We start from the raw sequence: 24,594 nt of genomic DNA, 5'->3' as shown, positions 1-24,594 counted from the left end.
TTCATTTTGGACTCCTGTCAATAAAATAGAAGTTTGACTCAAAAAAATAAAAAAATAAAAAAATAAAATAAAAATCTTTTAAAAGAATGTGATCCCTCACCATGGATCAAACCTGTGACCCCCTACACTGTAAGGCAGATTCTTAACCAGGGAAGGCTCTGAAATGAAAGAATTAAAAACTTTTTTCTCTTTTTTAAATTATGAAAGCATGATAACAGGGAAGGCTCTGAAATGAAAGAATTAAATTTTTTTTTCTCTTTTTTAAATTATGAAAGTATGATAACACATTTATAGGAGACTTGGAAAATACAGAACAAGGTTACATATAGTTCCACTATATATTACAATTATTTTTTAAGTAGATAAATTAAGATTTTTAGTTGGAGTTTCAATATCAAACTCTCAAAAATTAACAGAATGAATAGACATAGTAGTAGAAGGACACAGTAGACATGAAGGGCATGAGAAAGCAATTCATCGTAATTAAGATTTATACAATTTTCACACAACAGTAGGATAAAAATTACTCAATTGCCATAGACTATAAACTAGTCCCAAAGACTAAAACGTTGATACAGTGCCATGTATTTTGGCATCTAGTATTACTGCTGGAAGTCTAGAAAATTTATTATCTTAGTGATTGGAATGAAAGATTTTACAAAGAAAAGATTGTGATATTGAAGGAAGAGAAGTTGACATCTATTACACTATTCACTATGTCAGGTATCATACTGCATATTCCATAGGCTCCATTTCCACACACATGTTTGATAAAAACATACGTAATATTCAAGGTGAATGGGCAAGTATTTCCTTAGCAGAAATTAGAATGAAGAAACAAGAACAGTCCAACCAATGGACGTGAGTTTATTCTGTGCACACATAGTGTACAACTAAGGAATCCACAGTACCATAGAGTAGGGAGACCAGGATTTCAGAATGAAGTTCCTGGCTGGGCGAGCAGAATCGTCATGGAGAAGAGAGGATGGCAGAAGGTGCTTGCTAGAGTCGGAGCACTTTAAGCCCTGGGGTACCACAACTAGTGAGCCCTCATTCCATAATGACAGAAGCCAGTGTAATGAGAAGTCCACACACCACAATCAGATAAAGCCTGCAAGTAGCAACAAAGACCCAGCCTAGTTAAAAAATAAAATAAAAACATAATAAGGAAGATAAAAGAACTATAAATGACAGGTATACTCATTAACCTGAGAGGAACACAAGTTAAAAAGAATGAACAAGAAAGACTTTGGGGGAAATAAAAAATAAGGATGTTGGCAAAAGTCTACAAACCAGTATAGAAGCTGGAGGACCTATGTGGGAACCATATTTTATGGCTTTCTCAGAAATGTCTCCTGGAATTTAATCTTACTCATTCCCTCTTCCTTGCTTGCTCCCCTACTCCAGTCCTTCAATGAGACGTTCTGGTTGACAGGTCAGCATTAGCTAGGTGCAGTTCTGCATGCAAAACAAACCACCTTATCTTCAAAGACCTTTCTTTACAACTCTCCTGTGATTACCTCCAGACCTCCACAAGGAAGCTTCCTTAATCCCAGAGTTCTGGTCTCTGTCTGGCTTTACTGCTAGTAGTTAAAAGATAGTAAGACAAATTACCAATAAATATGCACTCAGCATTTTCTCACGGAGCTGCTCTTCTGCAAGCTCTCCCTGCACTATCTCTCACATTCCTGTGTGTGTGAGAATTATTCAGTGCGAAATCACCAGAGACCTAAGACACTGCCTATCCTGAAAATACCAAAACGAAGAATGTAAGAAAGTTTATGACAATGTCCTGGCCTTTGACTCCCCAGCTCATTGAGACTGAGGAATAGAAGACTCCTAATTCCCATGTGTACCCTCCAAAGGAAATGCAAAAGAAAATCACACTGAGATATTACCTCAGTCCTACTGAACAGCTGTCACCAGAAGGGGATATATGTATACTTACGGCTGAAGCACACCGTTTACGGCAGAAACCAACACAACACTGTAAAGCAATCATTCTCCAGTCAAAAAATCCAGAAATTCCTGGAATCAACCTTCTAAGGCACATGCACCCACGCATACACACAAACACATACACAAAGACAAGAGATGACAACTGTTATCGTGAATGTGGAGGAAATGGAACTCTAATAATTATACTGAGGAATGCGAATTGGTGTACAAACTTTGAGAAATAATTTAAGGTTACTAAAAATATATTTTTACTAACTTCCCTGGTGGTCCAGTGGTTAAGACTTGAGCTTCCAATGCATGCGGTATGGGTTAAATTCCTGGTCAGAGACTAAGATCTGGCACGCTATACAGCATAGCTAAATAAATACATCATATAATGCATCACTTCCATTATGAAATCATTATCTTAAAAAGATACCTGCATTCCCATGTTCATTACTGAACTATTTACAATAGCCAAGACATGAAAACAATCTAAGTGTCCAACAGACCACGGACAAAATCTGAAAAAGAACGAAATCTAGCAACTATACCAACATAGTTGGATACTGCAAATATTTGCTCAGTACATTATTCAGAAATAAAGACCCTCACTTAAATAAAGACCTCAGTAAAACACAGTATTAAAAAGGAAAAAAAAGTCAAACTAACAGAAACAAAGTAGGTATCACGGTTTGTAGAATGAGGAGGTATTAGTCAAAAGAATGTATGTTGTAACTGGAAGGAGTTACAGGAATCAAATTACAGTATGGTGAATATACTTATCAATATTCTGATATATAATTATAATAAGTGGTCCTCACCCACAGAGACCAGGTTCCTAAGGGTGTCCCACATCACATCCCTGTACAGGGCCCTCTGAGTAGGGTCCAGGCATTCCCACTCCTCCTGAGTGAATTCAATGGCCATATCCTTGAATAACAACTGTCCCTATAAGGAAAAACATTTCAGAAAGGGGTCATGAGAAGAGTTCTTATTGTCACAAAAAACTTAGTAGGAGGAGAGAGGGGTGAGAATCATTTCAGTTGAAGTATGTACTCTGATAGATTCACTTATATGTATCTGGAGCAAATTATGGGTACCTAATTTTAATTCCTCATGCTTTTTCATAAAATTATGATATCCTCCAGTTAAAGTGGATTTTTCATATTTGTGGGCAATTAAGAAATACACAGAGAAAAATTTAACAAAGGTTTATCTATGCAGAAGTGTTATCTATTATGTTTTACATAATAAGTGATATTCCTTATCTATATGACTTACAGTATAATTGGCATCTTAAGAGAGGACAAAATTGAGACATCTCTGGTGGTCAGGTGGTTAAGACTCCACATTTCACTGTGGGGGACACAGGTTCAATACTCCTTTGGGGAACTAAGATGCCACATGCTGCATGGCATGGCCAAAAATTTAAATAAAGAGTGAGAGATGACAAGGTCCACAGTGGAATTTTTACAAAGTAGATATTAAATGACAAAGATGATAAGAATAGCAATGACTTAAGGCATCCAAATACTTTCTAGATATTAAGCATTACTCTAAATGCTTCATATGTAAGATTTTTTGAATGTGGACCATTTTCAAAGTCTTTATTGAATTTATTGTTATATTACTTCCATTCTATGTTTTATTTTTTGTCAGCACGTACAGAGAAAAACGATTCCACAAGAAAACTACCACACCAAAAAATAATTTTAGGGACTTCCTGCAATTCCAGTGGCCAAGACTCTGAGCTCCCAATGCAGGGAGCCCAGGTCCCACCCCTGGTCAGGGAACTACATTCCACATGCCAATTAAAAGAACCCACAAGCCACAATGAAGATGGATCTTGCAACTATGCGGCACAGCCGAATGCATAAGTAAATACTTTAAAAAAAAGAAAATTTAGAAAAGATGTAGCATAAGAAAAGAAATCAACACTGAAAAATCAGTTGCAATTGTATACACAATGAACAATGTCAACCGGAAATTAGAGAACAATCCTATTTATTATAATATCAAGAGGTAGAATACTTATGAAATATTGGCAAAAATATTAGCAAAAAAGGTCAAAGACTTATACACTGAACACTGCCAAACATTGCTAAAAGTCGTCCACAGAAACACAAATAAAAGAAACCCTGTATTTAGGAACTGACAGGATTCTTAAAATGATCACAATACTCAAAATTTTCTATGTCTGTGTGTGCTCAATCGCTTCAGTTATGTTCTACTCTTTGCGAGCCTATTGACTATAGCCTGCCAGGCTCCTCCTCTGTCCATGGGATTCTCTAGGCAAGAATACTGGAGTGGGTCGCCATGCCCTCTTCCAGGGATCTTCCCAATCCAGAGATCAAACCCACATTATCTTGTGTCTCTGCCTGCACTGGCAGGCAGGTTCTTTACCATTAGCACTACCTGGGAAGCCCTAAAGTTTTCTACAGACACAATGAAATCCCTATTAAAATTTCAATGGTAATGTTCGTAGTAATAGAACAAATCATGTGAAAACTCCTATAGAATCTCAAGAGACCCCTAAATGGCCGAAACAAGTCTTCCAAAAGGAACTGGAGGCTAACACTTTTAGATGTGAAAAATGCTGAAATCATCTGGGATGTGGTACATGCATAAACAAATATACAGAAGCCATGGAGCAAACCAGAAAGCACAGAAATAACCCTTAGAATATACGGAAAATGTAATGACAAGCATTGCCAAGATTACACCAAGAGGAACAGAGTCCCAATAACAACAAATGGTGCTGAAAAAGTAGATACCTTAAGAGAATGAAATGAAGCTGGAACTTTACCTGCATCAAAGGTAAAAACTTCTTTGTGTCAAACAGTAAAATCAACAAAATGAAAAGACAACCTCTGGATCATCAAAAAAGCAAGAGAGTTCCAGAAAAAAATCTACTTCTGCTTTATTGACTACACCAAAACCTGTGTATCACAACACACTGTGGAAAATTCTTCACGAGATGGGAATACCAGACCACATGACCTGCCTCCTGAGAAATCTGTATGCACGAGTTAAAACTGGACATGGAACAATAGGCTGGTTCCAAATTGGGAAAGGAGTACGACAAGGCTGCATACTGTCACCCTGTTTATTTAACTTATATGCAGAGGACATATGTGAAATGTGGGGCTGAATGAAGCACAAGCTGGAATCAAGATTGCCGGGAGAAATATCAATAACCTCAGATATGCAGATGACACCACCCTTATGGCAGAAAGTGAAGAACTAAAGAGCCTCTTGATGAAAGTGAAAGAGGAGAGTGAAAAAGTTGGCTTAAAGCTCAACATTCAGAAAAGTATCATGGCATCGAGTCCCATCACTTCATGGCAAATAAATGGAGAAACAATGGAAACAGAGACTTTATTTTGGGGGGCTCCACGATCACTGCAGATGGTGATTGCAGCCATGAAATTAAAAGACACTTGCTCCTTGGGAAAAAAAACTATGACGAACCTAGACAGCATATGAAAAAGCAAAGACATTACTTTGCCAACAAAGGTCTATCTAGTCAAAGCTATGGTTTTTCCAGTAGTTATGTATAGATGTGAGAGTTGAACTATAAAGAAAACTGAGCACCAAAGAAGGGATGCTTTTGAACTGTGGTGTTGGAGAAGACTCTTGATCATCACTTGGACTGCAAGGAGATCCAACAAGTCAATCCTAAGGGAAATCAGCCCTGAATATTCATTGGAAGGACTGATGCTGAAGCTGAAACTGCAATACCTGGCCACCTCATGGGAAGAGCTGACTTACTGGAAGACCCTGATGCTGGGAAAGATTGAAGGCGGGAGATGGGGACAACAGAGGATGAGATGGTTGGATGGCATCACTTACTCGATGAACACTGAGTTTGAGTAAGCTCCAAGATTTGGTGATGGATGGACAGGGAAGCCTGGCATGCTGCAGTCCATGAGGTTGCAAAGAGTTGGACATGACTGAGCGACTGAACTGAAGAAAGGAGGTGATGAAAGTGATCTAAACAATTTCCAACTGCAACAGACTTAGGTTGATTTCAAAGGATACTTCAGAGTCAGGCAAGATTAGCACTTACAGAGAAGAACATTTCAGGAAGGGAAGATTGAGAAATCAACTGAGAACATGATTTTACCTGAGAAAGAGCCATTCCTGATTCCAGTTCTTTCCTCTTTCACCTCTTCAGGGCTTCTTCAGACAAAATGAATCTTAAGAGGTCTGCTCCGAAAGTGGAAAACACACTGATAATGCTTAGAACAAACATCCCTGCTTCCTGTGCCACAACCACAAACACAGGGAAGATCTCACCATGTGGAACACAGAGTCCTCTGCTGCCCACTGTCTCAGGTGGGACTCAGGACAGTCAACTCCTGCACACTGCAACAATGAGTTTTCCCACATTTTCCCTCAGATCACACTCAGCTCACAGTAAGGCCTCATGTACACAGTGGCAGTGGCGGGAGGGGTGGAGGGGGCACCTCAGCTGACCTACAAGCCCCTTCAGGTCACAGACCAGGCCCTGGTTCATCCCCATGCAGAGCCCAGATCTCAGCCCTCAGGAAGTGAGGACTCAGTCACCATGCTCAGTGAGGGATCTAGATGGGAATCACTTGGGGCATTTTAATTATTATGGAGCTTTCACCCAACACAAACTATCTGAAGGGGAATTTCTGGTTAACAGGCACAAAACATACACGCAATATGCCTCAGTGACCTAATGTGATATCTGAGTTGAGCATCACTCAGAAGGGACAAGCCCAGCAACACTCTATTTCCTTCCCATATTTACTGAAGTATAACTGAGGAATAAACAGTATCCATAAGATACTTGAAATGTGATTATCTGACAGATGTATACACTGTGTAATAATGATCACAATCGAGGAATTTACACCTCCATCATCACACAATTTTCATTTTCTCTTTCTGGTGAGAATATGCAAGTGATATTCTCTCAGCAATTCAGGTATTTAGTAACACTCTGATTAAAGAATTAGTATGCCAAAAATAAAAGCATGTTGTATGATCAGATCCCCAGAACCTTCACTTTACATTATCCATCTCCTCATTTGTTTCTGTGATTTCATTCCTCTCTACTCTTCCTGTTCCTGCCTTCCTATTTCCACCGCAGAGTGCTGCCCGCTCTGCCACTTGTTTTCCCTCTCACAATTCTTTCCCCACAACCTTTCTAATTACGCTAAATTTTTAGGTATTTCTGCCTCCTTCCACCATCACTGCTCCTTGTTTGCCCTCCAGGTAACACTCCTTCTACCCCCTTGTTGTTCAGGCGCTCAGTCGTGTCCGACTCTTTGCCGCCTTATGTACTGCAGCATGGCAGGCTTCCCTCCCTGTCCTTCCTTACATCCAAGAGTTTCCTCAAACTCATGTCCATCCAGTCGATGATGCCATCCAACTATCTTATCCTCTGTGCCCTCCTCCTCCTGCCCTCAATCTTTCCCAGCAACAGGTCTTTCCCAATGAGTCAGCTCCTCCCATCACGTGGCTAAAGTATCCTTTTGATGCTCCCTTTGTCCCCACTCTAGAGCACGCCCTCGTGGTTATACTTCTCCCCTCTTTGTCTTCTGCTGCTCCAATCACAAATTATCCCTCCCTGAAGGCCAAGTTTTCAAATACCTTATCCCTTCCCCCATACTCTTACTATTGTTATCGCTCCTCCTGCGTTGCATTTAGGGCACCCCCTCCCTAAGTAATTTCCAATCCCTGCAAATACTGTTTTAACTTTGATTTCACCGCGAGGCTTTAAAGAGTAAAAAAAAAAATTTTTTTTTAATGTTACAGCTTCTTTGCAACATCCTCAGCCATCGTGCACTTTCCCATCGGTTTTCCCTCTTTTTTGTCCGCAGTTGTTATTTCTCAGTTGCTTTGTCTCTGACCGTTCGGAACCTCCTGGCCCACGTATTTACAGTAATGATGACTGAAAAAGATGCCCACGGACCGAAAAGACCATCTCGAATTGGAAAGCAAAGAACATCGAGTGGTACAAGGTTGGTCCAGGTCACCAGCTCCTGTGAAGGGTGAGGGGGCGGCTAACAGGAAGGGGAGGGCTGAGGGGCATAAGGACCAGCCTGAGGAGACGCGAGGACAGAGGGGTTGGGAGGGAAGGGGTCCCAGGGCCGGGGAGAGGACGCGGCCTCTCCGGGAACCGGGCAGCCGGCGCGGCCTCCAGAGGCCGAGAGGGTGAGGCTGCGGGGGTGGGGCGCGAATCCACCTCGCAGAAGACTTTACATGGGGCGGAGAGGTAGAGGTAGTAAAGGGTTTTAAGCAGGAAAAATGTGGCGAAAAGCGGTGCCTTAACGTGTAAAGAAGGCAGAAAAGCCAAGAGCATGCGGCCAGCCTCACACCGAAATCAAGCCCAAATGAACACATACCCGACGAGTAAGGACGAGGTATGGACTTACGCGGGCTGGAATGCCGGGTGCTGGGTTTTAAGGTCTAGAGTCACTCCCACGACCTTAAACAAAGAACACCCTAGAAAACTGAAACAACGGCTCGCAGTAAGACACTCACCAAGCTAACTCCACCTGCGTGATAGCGGAAAGAGTGGCTGAGAGGAGGAGGCGGGACTTCCGGAGTCGGAGACTGGGCGGAGCGTCGCCGCTGGGGCGGAAGGAGGCGGGGGCCCAGGAGAGCCCGGCGCTGAAGGCGCTTTCCCTTACCGTTACCTGCTTATCCTAAGTGATTATCTGTAACAGTTTTACGGTAAAAGCTAAAATTCTGTGGGCCAGTTACTTTACAAGTAAAAATTGTCCCCCCTTCGCGAGTGGAGGAGACAGGATTGGGAATTTGGGATTTATTGTTCTGCCTCTTAGGAGCACTCCAGGCTCTCTTGTCCTCCTCTATCTCCTGCATTTTGTTCAGTTTCACGTACACTGAGTTAGTGATGCTATCTAACCATCTCATCCTCTGCCCGGCCCCGTTCTCCTTTTGCCTTCAACCTTATACAGTATTCTGTTACAACATATTGGAGGGACGATGGTTAAGACTCCATGCTGACAATGCGGGGAGCGGCAGGTAGGATCGTTTGTCAGGGTAGTAGATCTCACATGCCCCAGTTAAAGAGTTCAGATGCCACAACTAAAACTCTCTCAGGCTGGTAGGAAGAGGGAAGATCCCATATACCACAACCAAGACCTAGTGAAGCCAAATAAGTATTTTTTTTTAAAGCTACCGGTTTTTCAATTAAACTTAAAAAATATAATGGAAAAAAATACAAAAAGTTATATGTATATATATTCTATTCTATACATTATACACTATTCTATATAATAAGGTGTAGTTATATAACATACATAATATGTATATTATGTAATACATATTGTTACTGCTGTACAGCAAGCAGAAGTCAACACCAGGTTGTAAATCAACCACACTTAAATAAAAGAAAAAAAAAACCAGAAAACTATTCTCTCTCAGAAAAAGATTATTATTTAGTGACAGAAGCAAAATGGAGGATTTCAGGGAAAAAAAAAAATTTTAGGTGATCTGTGTGGCTTCTGGGATCTTAGTTCCCAGATGAGGGACTGAGGGACTTCCCTGATGGCCCAGTGATTAGGGCTCTGCTCTTCCATTGCTAGGGGCAAGGAAAAAAGCAAATTGATGCTTCTGAACTGTGGTGTTGGAGAAGACTCTTGAGAGTCCCTTGGACTACAAGGAGATCCAACCAGTCCATCCTAAAGGAGATCAGTCCTGGGTGTTCATTGGAAGGACTGATGTTGAAGCTGAAACTCCAATACTTTGGCCACCTGATTCGAAGAGCTGACTCATTTGAAAAGACCCTGATGCTGGGAAAGATTGAAGGCAGAAGGGGACGACAGAGGAGGAGATGGTTGGATGGCATCACCGACTCAACGGACATGAGTTTGGGTGGACTCCGGGAGTGGGTGATGGACAGGGAGGCCTGGCGTGCTGTAGTTCATCAGGTTGCAAGAGTTGGACACGACTGAGCGACTGAACTGAACATATACACACAGGATTCTGGCACTTTGGATTACATTTTTCTTTCACAATCAAAAACTGCCCTCTCTTTAATTTCAAAGAGCAAGACTAATTTTTCATTAATCACATGTATAGAACAGCTATTCCCAAGCAATGCAGAATGTCACCGACTTTCTATGTGTATTGTTGCTACCACATAATCACTATTAGCTTCTCACTTTCTTCCCATGTAAAGTTCAGTCCATTAAGGTCCTGCTGATCTGTTCATAGTGATTGGCAAATGCTTCTGTCTAATGATTCATTGTGACACCCTTTGGAGATAAATAAGCATGGCTAGTCATGTCACATTTTTATATTACTTCTTGTCCCTCTCTGATGCTAATTCATACAGTACTCAATTGGATAATTTAAGATCCTTCCTTTTCCAGGAAATAAGGATATGCATCACCCACACTAAATGAAGTCAGCCCCCTCTTTTTATTTCTTCTCAGACAATCATAAAGAGCTGTAATGAACTCATAAGATCAACAGTCTTCAAACTTCAGGTGGAAAGGTATAAACAGTTCAAAAAGACACTGGTAATTACATATTTATACAGATAATGGGACATTTCCACATACATCCTTTCTCTCATATAGCAAATATATCATTAGTTTTAACATATTGTCACTTGCAATGATTCTGCAGTGTAATAACCTCAGACTAATCTCGGAGAAATGGGCTCTTCCTGATAGCTCAGTAGTAGAGAATCTGCCTGCAACGCAAGAGACGCAGGTTCAATCCCTGGGTCGGGAAGACCCCCTGGAGGAGGAAATGGTAACCCACTCCAGTATTCTTGCCTGGGAAATCCCATGGATAAAGAAACCTCGAGGGATACAGTACAAGGGGTCACAAGAGCCAAGACACAACTCAGTGATTAAACCACCACCACCACAATCTTGGAGAAATAACTTATTTACCAACATCATCACACTTGAAAGGATTCTCTGCAATGTAAGTTCAGTGAATGCTGAGGATGCACTGGTTTCCATGATCGGTCAATTTCTAGTTTCTGAGATGTATAGGTGCACTTATTACACAAAAGGTGTGGATACCAGATGAAAATTTTTACAATACTCATTACATTTGAAAAATTCCTCTCCAGAGTAAGTCCTGTGTTTCAGAGTGTCTGTCTTCTTGTACAAGCCTTAGCACAAGAAAAAAAAAAGCCTTAGCACAGGTATTGCTTTGTGTGGTTTCTATGAAAGATGTATATTGAAATGTCTAGTGCATTGTGAGACCTGCATTGAGCCTCTACTCATGGATTTGAAGTGTTTCTCTTCAATGGACTCTCTGATCTTGCCTTATTCTTGAACTCAACGTAACTCAACTATGTCTTTTTTTTAATTAAAATTTTTTTTTATTTTTTATTTTTGGCTGTGCTGAATCTTTGTTGCTGCACAGGATTTTCTTTGGTTGCAACGAGTGGGGGCTACCCTTGAGTTGCGGTATGCAGGCCTCTCTTGTTGCAAGGAGCACAGGCTCTAGGGTGTGCGGGCTTCAGTAGTTGCAGCGCACAGGCTCAACAGTTGTAGCACATGGGCTTAGTTGCTCTGCAGCATGTGGGATCTTCCTGATCAGGGATTGAACCCATGTTTACTGCACTGACAGGCATATCCATTACCACTGAGCCACTAGGGAAGCCCTGTGTCCCATTTTCTGACCTTTGGGTAAAATCCTTGCCACACACATTTCCATGTCTTCTCTCCAGGATATGTATGCTGCTATCTAGTGATGAGGGAGTCATAATGTGAAATTTTGCCACAGTCATTGCATTTTAAAGGATGATGTATTTGGTGATTCGGATGTTTAAGAAACAACCTAAAAGCTTTGCAAAATTCAATACACTTGTAATGTTCTGTGCAGTGCAGATTACTTGATTATTGGTGAAAAGTGAGACCCAAGTAAGAGTTTTTCTAGTGTTCACCCCAACTGTGAGGTAATTTTGAGAATGAATTTTTTTTTTTCTGACACATTGTCTTATTTTATTCAAATAGCAGTCTGCTCACACATGGTCCAAGAACACTTGAATAATAAAGCAAATATAATCACATGTTAAAAATTGGTCTTCAAACATCATAGCCAATGATGCCACGCTTGCCTATGATCTCGCCAACATAAAACCACATCCACACCTCAGTGGCCACCAAACCATTCAGTAGAGCTTCCTTAACAGTGAGCTGTTTGAAGCTACCGGTTTTAGCACTGTTGATAATTTTTTTCAAGCTCTGAATTGCTGTAGGGATCTCAGCAGGGGTTGGAGGAACCAGCTCAACCTTGGCATAGTACCAAAACGTGGCCAATCGAGGCTTCGAGTAAGTCACAGCAGCGTTGACCAGCGCCGGGGCCTTCTCCGCGAGGTTACGGACAAACTGGGCCATGGTACTAGGACGGAGAGCCCGTCGCCCCGACTGGCTAGCTGAATGTCACCCGCCCGGAAGCGAGAATGAATTCTTTGGTGATTGAATTCCTTGTCTAAAATACATTTATCTCCAAAAGGACCTTTCAAATGAAGTTCAGAGGTGGACACCTGCTAAAACCATTTCTTAAATTCCCTCACAAACGCGGATTGCCTAACAATAAGTTAGACTTGAGAGTACACCAAAGGATTTGTCACACTCATTTTATTAATAAAGTTTCTCTCCACTATGATTCTTTGGTGGACTTTAAAGTACAAATTTTGATTTAAGATTCAGAGACAGTTATAAAATTTCTACAATTTCCATCCAGTACACATTTTCTTATAATAAATGAAGCCATGCCACACTCATGAATGTGCACGTTTCTCCCCACCATGAATTTCCCATGACTTTAAAATGTCAGTGTTAAATGAAGATCTTCCCACATATATGCATTAACTTGGTTTACTATCTGTATTGATTCCCTGATGCATAGTAAGGGTTGAGGTCTGAGTAAAGGCTTTTCATTACTCAACTGCCTTTGAAAGGTTTCTCTCCATTATGAATTCTCTGATGAACTGAAAGGTCTGAATTTTGACTACTGACTTCGCCACATTCCTTACAATACTATAATTCTTCTCCAGTCTCATTTCTCAGGTGTTGAATGAGGGTTGACCTGTGATGAAAAATTTTGCCACACTTAACTACATTTCTAAGACTGCTCTCCAGTATGAATTTTCTGATGATGTCTAAGGTGTACTTTCTGACTAAAGACCTTGTCACAATTGTTACATTTGTAAGGTTTCTCTCCAGTATGAATTCTCTGATGAATTGCAAGGTTTGAATTTTGACTAAAGGCCTTGCCACATTCATCACATTTGTAAGGTTTCTCTCCAGTATGAATTCTCTTATGTCTTGGAATGCTGGAATTATGAAGGAACACTTTGTCACATACATCACATTTATATAATTTCCCTTCCGTGTGGATTAACTGATGTCTATGAAGTTTTGTGCTGTAATGGAAGGACTTCCCACACTCATTACATTTATAAGGTTTCTCATCAGTATGATTTCTCTGATGAAACACAAGGGTTGCCTCTTCCCTAAAGACCCTGCCACACTCATTACATCTGTAGGGTTTCTCTCCAGAATGAATTCTCTGATGACATGTAAGGGTTGCTTTTTGACTAAAGACCTTGCCACACTCATTGCATTTGTAAGGTTTCTCTCTAGTGTGAATTTTCAAGTGATTTGTAAGGTGTGTTTTTTGACCAAAGAGCTTGCCACACTCATTACATCTGTGAGGTTTTTCTCCAGTATGAATTCTCTTATGTCTTGGAATGCTGGAATTATGATGGAACAGTTTGTCACATATATCACATTTATATAATTTCCCTTCCGTGTGGATTAACTGATGTCTACGAAGTTTTGAGCTGTAATGGAAGGACTTCCCACACTCATTACATTTATAAGGTTTCTCATCAGTATGATTTCTCTGATGAAACACAAGGGTTGCCTCTTCCCTAAAGACCTTGCCACACTCATTACATCTGTAGGGTTTCTCTCCAGAATGAATTCTCTGATGACGTGTAAGGGTTGCTTTTTGACTAAAGAACTTGCCACACTCATTGCATTTGTAAGGTTTCTCTCTAGTGTGAATTTTCAAGTCATTTGTAAGGTGTGTTTTTTGACCAAAGAGCTTGCCACACTCATTGTATCTGTGAGGTTTTTCTCCAGTATGAATTCTCTGATGATCTGCAAGGTGTGAATTTTGACTAAAGACTTTTTCACATACATCACATATATGTAGTTTCTCCTCTGTATGGACGACCTGATGTCTACTGAGGTTTGATCTCTGAAGAAAGATTTTGCCATCTTCACCACATTTGTAAAGTCTTTCCCTCTGTGCTTCCTGGTTTTGTGTCACTATTAAAGGATGCATGTAATTACTCCAATATATATCAGAAACATTCATTTCTACACTAGAAGAAATTCTTTGAAGCAGTGAAAATGGGGCACAACTGTTGAGAATCTTGTCAGCTTGAATGAATTTATCAGTTTTGTCTTCACTTTTAAAAATATGCAGTTCATTCTGAAAGCTTAAGGCAAGCCAATTTTCAATAGGCTTGATGCTGGAAACACTTTCATCATGTTGATCTTTATTATCAGTTAGATTTTCATTATGGGTTATAAGCATTCCTTTGTAATTTTCTTCCTCATCTTTCTGCTTAGACTGAAAGTCATATATATTTTCCTGAATGACCCTAAGGTAAGAAAGGTCCATTTCATTCCTTTCAGGTCTTCCCAGTATCCATGACTTGAATACCTCTCCTCTATCAGAGTTTGTTTTCAGTTGTAATTTCTTGATCACAGGTTTGTAAAAGATATCTACAAGATATAACAAACCGTATATATTCATTTAAATTTATAAATAAATGTTTGTTAAATGCACAGCATTATACCAGAAGTAATACTATGTCAAGCAGTTATGAAGCTCCCTAACCATGACCATAGAATTTGTAGCAATAAGAAAGTAATGATTCTTTACTATAATGAAAGGGATCAGAGGTAATTCTAATAATTTTAGGGCACCCTAGTTTCAAATAACTTTATCACAAAAACAGGCATATTGGAAAAACTTCCATTATATATTAAACAAAGTGTACTTTTCAACCATTAACATCAAAGCGCATACCAATTACATGTAAACATTATGGTCTTCTTTAAGTAAAGCGAAAAGAATATTAAACCATATATATATATATATATATATATTCTGCCTAATTATTACACATGAATAAGTGAAAAAGAATATAAAGTATATTCTAAGACTAAATAATCCAAAACTAGATTATCTAATGAATACCCTAAATGAGTGGTGGTTCAGAATTGAGAAAGAAATACAGCACTGTGAAAATGAAGAATTTGATAAAACAGCTTTTGAAAACGCTAAATATTTTTTCTAAGTACCTTGCATATATCTGATACCCATGAAGTAGCATAAAACATTCTGAAAGCCATCATCTGTAAATCAAAATTAAATAAATTAAATGTGAACAAATGAAACATTCTTTAGTTATATGAAGAGCCAGTAAATAGAGCAATTCCGCACATATGCAGGAAGTTTAAATATATAGTTTATTGGCTCCAAATTATATGTAATGAAGAATGAGCAACATGTCAATTTATTTAATTAGGTTCAGACATAATATTGTTAAAAAGCTTCCCAGATGGCTCAATGGCAAAGAATTCGCCTGCCAATGCAGGAGACACAGGAGACATGGGTTTGATCTGGGTTGGGAAGATCTCCTGGAGGAGGAAATGGCAACCCACTCCAGCATTCTTGGCTGGAGAATCCCATGGACAGAGGAGTCTGGTGGGATACAGTCTAGGGAGTCACAAAGACAGGGACATGATTGAGCAACTGAGCATGCATGCACAATATTGCTACAAACAAATGGCAAAAGAAAGAGATACAAGACATAAGGCAGACAAAGTGATACTATAATAAATTTAACAGGATACTGATTTTTTTTTTCATATAAAAGTAACTTTTAAGTCTTTAAAAACACACTATGCTCAGCCATCTAATTCTACTTATTCATTTTTAAAGGCATGCGGAAGATGATCATAATTCTTCAAGTAAGAGAAGTGATTCAGGGCTTTACATACATGACCTCAGTTGACGAACAGTCAGAGAAAGAAGGTGTGAATCTGAACCTACAGACAGACAAAATATTCTTTTTTTTTCAGGCTGCACCACATGACTTCCAGGATCTTAGTTCCCTGACCAGGGATTGAACCAGGGGCATTGGCAGTCAAACTGCAGAATTCTTACCACTGGACTGCCAGAGAATTCCCAAGACAACATATTATTAGCATGACTCCCCTTCCGAGCAGTCCACCAGACTAAGGTATCAAGGCAATTCAGTGAAGAAACGATTTTGAAAAACTGGTGCCTATCAAAAGAATGTTCACAGTGGGAAAAGAAAAGGATCTGCATCTGAACTTTACATGTGTACAAATAATAGCTCCAATTTAAAAGTTTTGCCTATTATGAAAAATCTTCTATTGAACATTTTGTACAAGATGTTTATATGGATGTTTTCAAATCTCTTGGGTATACCTGTAAAAGCAAAATTGCTGGGTGTGATATTGTCATTTATAAGAAACAGGGATGTGGTCATTCAGATGAGAAACTCATTAATTCCACTCACACCTTATTTGGCTAAACTCATCTTCATTAAGGCCTTACCTTGATGGAAGGATACTGAGAAGTAAGGGGAACCCATGGCTATGGGTGCATAAAGAATTCTAGAACCACAATGGCAAAAAAACCCAAACAAACTAAATTAGAAAATGGGCAAAATGAGAAAGACTTTTCACTAAAGCCGGAATACAGAGTAAAAGTTGGAAAAAGAAAATATTTTCAACATCACTAACCAGCAAGTGTGGGACCTTCACATTTTCTGTTTCCTCCATGTACACCCGTTACTAACTTTAGAATTCATAGAAAACTAAGAGTCTCTACTACCCACTGGAGATGATCATTACAAACTTGTAATTGTGGAAAGTGGCAACTGGGAACAAAGGTTTTCAAAACCATTCTCAGCGCACCAAGTGTGCGCCGTCACTGCACTAGAGTTGAACTTATATTACATTTCCAGGAGATGGCATATCAAAATCACAAAACGTATCTCAGAGACAGGCTATCTCCCTCCCAGCCAATAGTTCCGGTAGCAGGAAGGCATCAGATAAGTACTTTGCTGAAGCAAAAGAGTCTGTAAGGGGAAAAACGAGTAAATGCTCACATCTCAAACATGCATGTCTCCTGGATCAAGACCAACACACTGGCAAAGACAAGGAGGAATGATTCTGAAAACTGCACAGAGACTATGCAGGGAAGCTACAGGTCCTGAACACCACAATAACCCCTGACAACTACTACTATAATTTCATGGATGCTCGCTGATGGTGGTTGTGGATTTATCTATGTAGCATTTAATCTGACGGGAAATTTATCTATGATTTCATGTCAGTCCCCACAGCCCCGTGCTCTGCCTCTTGCTACACTATGATCAACAGAAATTTCTACATATAAGAAAGTGATTTGCTGTGGCTTTTCTAGAATCATCGTTCTTTATCTTGTTAAGGACTGAGGACACAACGGAGAGGTCGAGGAAAACATTTCAGAAACTTACCCTCCTGCTGGCCTCCTTCAGAATACACAGGGAACAGTATACAATGCAGAAATGTAGCTCAATTTCTAGAATGGCTAACTCAAAACACACATGAGTAGAAAACAGGACAGTGGGATTGTTAAAAGTTTGTCACTGAGCTTTAAATATAGAGTGAGTTCTGAAATAACTGTATCATGAAGTGGGAAGAATTTTTGAGGAAGTTAGGTTTAAGTTCCTGATGCCACATCCTGAAGCTTTTCATGTCTGAGCCAACAGGGCTTTGAGTCAGTCAAGCAAGGCAGGGGTTCCCAGGAGGCAAAGAGGGGAAATGCAGAGATACCCTAAAACAGATCCCCACTTCAAAGGGAAGTGATCCTCACCCACAGAGAGCAGGTTCCTGTAGGTCTCCAGCATCACGTCCCTGTACAAAGTCCTCTGAGCAGGGTTCAGGCATTCCCACTCTTCCTGAGAGAACTCTATGTTCACATCAGTGAATGTCAACGATCCCTGAAATGAAAATGTATTTCACCAAGGGGCTCTAAGGAGAGTTCTTATTCTCATGGAAAATGAGAAGAGGAAAGAGGGATAAGGATCAATTCAGTTGCAGTATGTATTCTGACAGATCTATGCGAAGGGATATGGAGCAAATTGTGTGTCTCTAATTTTAATTCCTCATACTTTTTCACATAATTATAATGTCCTCCAATCAATGTGGATTTTTCATACTTGTAGACAACACATGAAATACACAGAAATAAAAGCCAGCCATGGGTGGTCTAGGCTGAAGTGTTATGTAACATCTGAATGAAAACAAACATACCAAAAACACAACATACCAAAACTGATGATATGCACTCAGAGCTGTACTAAAGGGGAAGTCCACATTGCTAAGAGCTTACAACAAGTAGTAGAAAGAGGCACGCTCGACACTACTGTTCAAGACACTAATGAACATCTCTGCCAAAGACATTAGACAAGAAAAAATTCAAAGTTATCCCTGTACAAAAAAAATTCAAAGTTATCCCTGTACAAAGTCAATAGTAAAATTACCTGTTTCTGTAGGTGCCAAGGTTTTACATGTAGAAACCAAAAAGATTCCAAGATAAAACTACTACCTTAAAAAACAACTTTAGAAAAGTCACAGCCAAAAAAAAAAAAAAAGAGCACACAAAAATCAATTGCATTTCTATACACAACAAACAATGCCAACAGAAAATTAGAGAACAATCCTATTTACTATGGGCTTCCCTGATAGCTTAGTTGGTAAAGAATCTGCCTGCAATGCAGGAGACCCCAGTTTGATTCCTGGGTCCAGAAGATCTGCTGGAGAAGGGACAGGCTACCCACTCCAGTGTTCTTGGGCTTCCCTTGTGGCTCAGCTGGTAAAGAATCTGCCTGCAATGTGGGAGACCTGGATTTGATCCCGGGGTTGGGAAGATCCACTGGAGAAGGGAAAGGCTACCCACTCCAGTATTCTGGCCTGGAGAATTCTATATTCCAGTCTATGGCCTGGACTATACAGTCCATGGGGTCGCAAAGAGTCAGACACAACTAAGCAACTTTCACTTCACTTCACTTCCTATTTACTATAGCATCAAAAGGGGTAGAATACCTAGAAACAAATGAATCAAGGAGGTGAGAGACTTGTACATTGAAAACTAGTAAATGTTCTGAAAGAAGTCCATGGAAATAGAAAAATAAAAAGACAGCCATGCTCATGGATTCGAAGATGTAATATTCTAGAACACATTACCAAAGTGTTCGAGAGATTCAATGAATCTATATCAAAATTTCAATGGCAATTTTTGCAGTAACAGAAAACAAAAATCATGCTAAAGTTCATAGGAAATCTCAAGGGATCCCAAAGGACCAAAATACTCTTGAAAAAGATGATGGAGGCCATCATTGTGAGACTTCAAGACATATTAAAAAGTAATCAAGATGATGTGGTATTGGCATAAACAAAGATACATCAGCCAATGAAGCAGATTAGAGTACCAGAAATAGGAAATATTATGTCAGTCCAGTGGTTAGAACTCCCTGTTCTCAGTGCTGAGGGCCCGGATTTGGTCCCTGGTCAAGGAACAAAGATCTCACAAGCTAAGAGGTGCAGCAGAAAAAAGAAAAAAAATACCAGAAATAATTCTTGATAAATGGAAAAATGTATTGACATGGATGCCAAGACTACACAAAGAAGGACGTTCTGTCTCAATAATGAATGGTGCTGTCGGCATAGGAAACAATAAACAAAACAAAAAGACAACCCACAGATTGGGAGAAAATATTTTGCAAATGATGTGACTGATAAGGGATTAGTCTCCAAAATTTACAAACAGCTTATGACACTTAATAGCATCAAAACAAATAACCCACTCAAAAAATGGGTGGCAGAAGACCTGAATAGATATTTCTTCTCTCTTATAGATGGCCAATAGGCACATGGAAAGATGTTCAACATCGCTAGTTATTAGAGAAATGCAAATCAAAACTACAATGAGATACCACCTCACACCAGTCAGAATGGCTACCATCAAAAAAATCCACAAACAACAAATGCTGGAGAGGGTGTGGAGAGAAGGGAACCCTCCTGCACTGTTGGTGGGAATGTAAAATTGGTACAGCCACTATGGAGAACAGTATGGAGATTCCTTAAAAAACTAAAAATAGAGCTACCATATGACCCTGCAATCCCACTCCTGGGCATATATCCAGAGAAAAACATGGCCCCAAAAGATACATGCACCCCAATGTTCATTGCAGCACTGTTTACAATAGCCAAGACATGGAAGCAACCTAAATGTCCATCAACAGAGGAATGGATAAAGAAGATGTGGTACATATACACAATGGAATATTACTCAGCCATTAAAAAGAATGAAAGAAGGCCAAAAAAAAAAAAAACAAAAACAAAAACAAAAAAAAAAGAAAAGAAAGAAGGCCACTTGCAGCAACATGGACACACTCAGAGAGTGTCATACTGAGTGAAAGAGTCAAAGGGAGAAGGAGAAATATCATATGACATCCTTTATATGTGGAATCTAAAAAGAAATGATACAAATGAACTTACTTACAAAACAGAAAAAGACTCACAGACTTAGAAAACGAACTTATGGTTGCCAGGGGGAAGGGATCGCTGGGGACCTTAGGAAGGTCATGTACACACTGCTATGTTTAGAGTGGATAACCAATGGGAACCTATCGTATAGCACATGGAACTCTGCTCAATGTTATGTGCCAGAATGGATGGGAGTGGGGTTTGGGCGGGGGCAGGGAGGGGGGGAATGGATACATGGACATGTATGGCTGAGTCCCTTCACTGTTCACCTGAAACTATCACAACATTGTTAATTGGCTATACCCCAATACAAAATGTTTTTGGTGTTAAAAGAAAATTAAAAAAAAATAATAATGAATGGTGCTGACAATGTAGGTATCTTCTAGCAAAACAATGAAGCTGAAACGTTACCTGCTTTTTTCAAAGATAAAACCTACTTTTACCAAAAACTTCAGCGTATCACACAATACAACCCACAGAGTAGAAACACAACTTCTGAGTGATGGAGGTGATAAAAATGATTGAAAGAATTTCCAACTATCAGAAATTTAAGTTGTTTTCATAGAGTAAATTTGATAATGCAATAAAGCACCATCACTGAAGTCTATTTCTGAATTGCCATTCTACTCTCAATCATTAAGCTTTTGAAGAAAGTGACTCATTCATTTACATTCAGTGGTGTTAGAAAAAAATCAGAACAAATTTCCCCTTACTGAACTGATTTCCAGATTTTACCAGATGTTGTGCACATAATACCTGACTTCCACATGCAGCTTCTTTACCCTGGTTGACAGAGAGCAGACAGCACATCCAGATGGGCCCTAAACAGTCCCTGCTGCCCAACAGCACTGAGACCCCGTCTCCAACCCGTGGGTGAGAAGCCCTGCCCAGGACGGTGCCCAGGGGAGCCTCCTCACAAGGGCCAGGTCACCGGGTCATGGGGAGACGGGATCTAAGTGGAGACGACAGGCCCTGAGGGAAGGCCCCAGGTGAGTGTGCATGTACAGGAGTCAGACAGGACACTCCAGAGTCAGACACAATTACTGAGTCCAGAGAAGGGCATTTCAGGAAGGACAGACTGAGAATCCACCGAGAATATGACCTTACCTGAGAAAGAGCCATGCCTGACTCCTCTTCTTTCCTCTTCAACTTCAGGGCTTCTTCCTAAAACATGCTGTTTAATACTTAGAGTCAACACACCCCTTTCCTGCGCCATAATCCCATACACAGGGAAGCCCTCACCATGGGGAACAGACAGTCCCCTGTGGCCACTGTCTCAGGAGGGACTCAGGACAGTCAACTCCCGCAGAGTCCAACACGGGACTTCCCCGAACTTTCTCTCGGATCACACTCCCCTCCTGGTGAGGCCTCACGTACACAGCAGCAGGGGGCACCTCAGCTGACCCCACGATCCCCTTCAGGTCATACTCCAAGCCCTGGTCCATCCCCACTCAGGGCTGAGCGCCCCCTCCTTAACCCAGATCTCAGCCCTCAGGACTGGGAGGACTCAGGAGTCCTGATGCTCACTGAGGGATCCAGACTGGAATCACCTGGGGCATCTTAAACATTCTCAAGCTGTGGACCAACACAAACTACCTGAAGGGGAATCTCTGGTCAGAGGGTACAAAACATGGGTATGCAAAATGCCTCATCAATGAAATGTGAAGCCTGGACTGAGCACCACTCAGAGGGGACAAGAGTCCTGATGCTCCGTGAGGGATACAGATTGAAATCACCTGGGGCACTGTTGCGGTCTTTTACAGACCGGGACCTGGGGACTGGAGTTGACGAAAAGAAAGAGAGAAAGAGAGAGAGAGAGCAGTATCTCTCGGGTTACATGGAAAACCAATAAAGCCCATACACAGGACTTGTACCGCTCACGAAGGCACAGGGCGTCCTCTCAAGGAGGTCTTGAAAGCCCGGGCAAGAAAGTGAGCTCAGTAGGCTTCCACGCTCCGAAGAACTAGCCAGAGACAGAAAGAAGGACACGGGGGACCCAAGTCTCTAGTGGAACAAGGGTATTTTATTAGCAGAAATGCATGCTTATATATCTTCAGTAAAATGATTACTCAGCCATTAAAAAGAATGAAATTCCACCAGTTGCAACAAAATGGATAGTCTAATAAGTACAAGGTCACTGAAGAGAGTCACTGAAGGAATCCAAGCAGGTGCTCTTTCCCATGATCTCAGTCCTGAGAACTGTGTGCAGCTCTACTCCTTCCTGTATTCCAGGAACTGATAAGGAACAGAGCATCCTTGAGAAATGGCACACAAAGGAAGAAAATGCAACATATTGGATTCCTTAAAGTTGAACGTCCCCTGACAGGGCACCTAAAATATACATTCACAAAATGTGCACAGGCCTTATAGATAGGAGTTTTGCAGTTCTCATCCTCACCTGTATGATTTGAGCAACTTTTGAATTTACTACATTCTAAAGCCACAAAAGCTACATCTGAAATTAATCAGCCACATCCAAAGACCTCAGCACCCATCTGGATCCAGTTCCCCCCCTACCTACACTCCTAGGTGTTTCCACTTCATTCTGTTTTCCTATTTTATTTCTACTTCTGGGTCTCTTTCCCCTGCTCTCCCACTTCTCCTACCCTATTTCTTCCTTCACACCTCTCCTGCCCTTGGCTGCAACCTGCAACCTGTTCCCTCCCTTGAGGCTCTCTCCCTCAAGCCTTCTTGATTGCCCTACATCTCTAAGTATTTCTGCCTCTTTCGTCCCCCACCTCTGCTCCCTCTTTGTCCTCTCTTTTCCTCGGCTGTCCTTGTCACCTTTTGTACTGTCCTCTCCCAGGACCACGATGCTCTGAAGGCCACTGTCTCACATTTCATCCTATGGCAGACTCTTTGTGTGAAGGGCCTCACCACCGTTACCAGTCCCCCTACTGATGATCCACGGCCCCCCTCTCTCTCTGGTGCTCTCCAACCCCTGGAGATCCAGGTTTTTATTTATTTCTCTATTTGATTCATCGGCTCCTTTCAAGGCGTAATCGCTTTCCTTTTACAGTCTATTTACAAGTAACTCAGCCATCCTTTATGTTCCGATCTCTTCTCCTTCATTCTATTGCCTCAAGTTTTTCCTATTTCTCTGTCCGGCTCTCTGACTCTGCGTCGCCTGATCGCCTGGCCCATGAATTTACAAGGATGGCGAGCAAGATGCCCGCCTACAGCAAGAGGCCATTTGCCATAGGGTAAAATTTGGCACCGAAGAACATTGGGTGTTACAGGGCTGGCCAAGGTCACCTCTCTCTACATGGGGTGAGAGGAAGGGCTGACGGGAAGGGGAGGTCTGCAGGGCAGAAGGACCGGTCTGAAGAGACGCGAGGACAGAGAGGCTGGCAGGGAGGGGATCTCAGGAGCGGGGCGGGCTCTCCGGAATCCCTGGACCGGGGAGAGGGAGCGGCCTCTAGGGGCCGAGAAGGCGAGGGCGAAGCTGCGGGGCGGCGGGAATCCATTTCGCGCCCGAGTAGTTTACCTGAGTGATGCGGAAAGAGGTATTAAACAGTCTTAGGCGGGAAAAGAATTGAAAGGCGGTGTCTACCTGGACTGAAGCCAAGGGAACGGACCAGCCTCAGCGAATTCAAACACAAAGGAAAACATACCCGACGAGTATCGGCGCCGTGTGACTCTGCTTGCAGGGGAGGGCCGGGTGCTGGGGTTTTAGGCCCATAGTAGCTCCGAGACCCTGACAGTGGAACAAGTGAGACCGCCTACCACTGATTTACCTTAAAAATCAGAAATTTACGCTCTACAGTGCGACCAGCACTCGGAGAACGTTTCCGGGTTAGACTGCGCACGCACGATGCTAGAGGCGGGACTTCCGGTTGCAGGTCACGGGTGGGGCGCTACTGGGAGGGGCGGGTCACGATGAACCCTGATCCACTCAGCAGCGCCTGGAGGCGGGGCAGGGGACCGTACTTTCTATTATCATGAAAACTCTCATTTTAAGATCCTGTGTGAAATAGGTTTAACACCTTGTATTCGTGTCTGAAAGTAGGATGTTTCCTCCTGATAAGTTTAA

At 41.3% G+C, this 24,594-nt stretch overlaps 3 protein-coding genes across 3 annotated transcripts in view; all 3 read right to left on the bottom strand.

Annotated features, from left to right (window-relative positions):
• Positions 1–8,494, bottom strand: part of LOC139033632 (zinc finger protein 665-like) — a 43,115-nt gene extending 34,621 nt beyond the window's left edge. Inside the window, exon 1 of the mRNA XM_070463073.1 lies at positions 8,352–8,494. The gene's annotated coding sequence lies outside the window, so the exon portion shown is untranslated. The remainder of the gene's footprint in view (positions 1–8,351) is intronic.
• A 3,459-nt stretch (positions 8,495–11,953) lies between these two features.
• On the bottom strand, positions 11,954–12,364 carry LOC110148898 (ATP synthase subunit g, mitochondrial). Its single transcript, XM_070463075.1, has one exon. It carries the CDS (start codon positions 12,306–12,308, stop codon positions 11,997–11,999), a length of 312 nt encoding a protein of 103 aa, XP_070319176.1. The 5' UTR covers positions 12,309–12,364; the 3' UTR covers positions 11,954–11,996.
• Positions 12,365–12,534: 170 nt separating this feature from the next.
• LOC110148892 (zinc finger protein 665-like) lies at positions 12,535–24,374 on the bottom strand. The gene is made up of 4 exons (XM_070463061.1): positions 24,176–24,374; positions 21,669–21,735; positions 17,887–18,013; positions 12,535–14,714 (listed from the first exon to the last, which is right to left on the bottom strand). The coding sequence occupies exons 2-4, from the start codon at positions 21,681–21,683 to the stop codon at positions 13,039–13,041; spliced, it is 1,818 nt and encodes a 605-aa protein (XP_070319162.1). The 5' UTR covers positions 21,684–21,735; positions 24,176–24,374; the 3' UTR covers positions 12,535–13,038.
• Positions 24,375–24,594: the final 220 nt, after the last annotated feature.

This window comes from Odocoileus virginianus, unplaced genomic scaffold, assembly GCF_023699985.2.
Source record: "Odocoileus virginianus isolate 20LAN1187 ecotype Illinois unplaced genomic scaffold, Ovbor_1.2 Unplaced_Scaffold_24, whole genome shotgun sequence".
Lineage (NCBI taxonomy): Eukaryota > Metazoa > Chordata > Mammalia > Artiodactyla > Cervidae > Odocoileus > Odocoileus virginianus.
Note: the sequence above shows the minus strand (reverse complement) of the source record. Positions and strands in the feature narration are given on the sequence as shown.

Excerpts from the sequence above, each read along its gene's own strand:
- LOC110148898 (XM_070463075.1), bottom strand. The coding sequence starts at position 12,308 with ATGGCCCAGTTTGTCCGTAACCTCGCGGAGAAGGCCCCGGCGCTGGTC.
- LOC110148892 (XM_070463061.1), bottom strand. Across the intron at positions 14,715-17,886 it reads CAGGAACCTGCTCTCTGTGG|ATATCTTTTACAAACCTGTG; the intron begins GTGAGGATCACT and ends TATATCTTGTAG.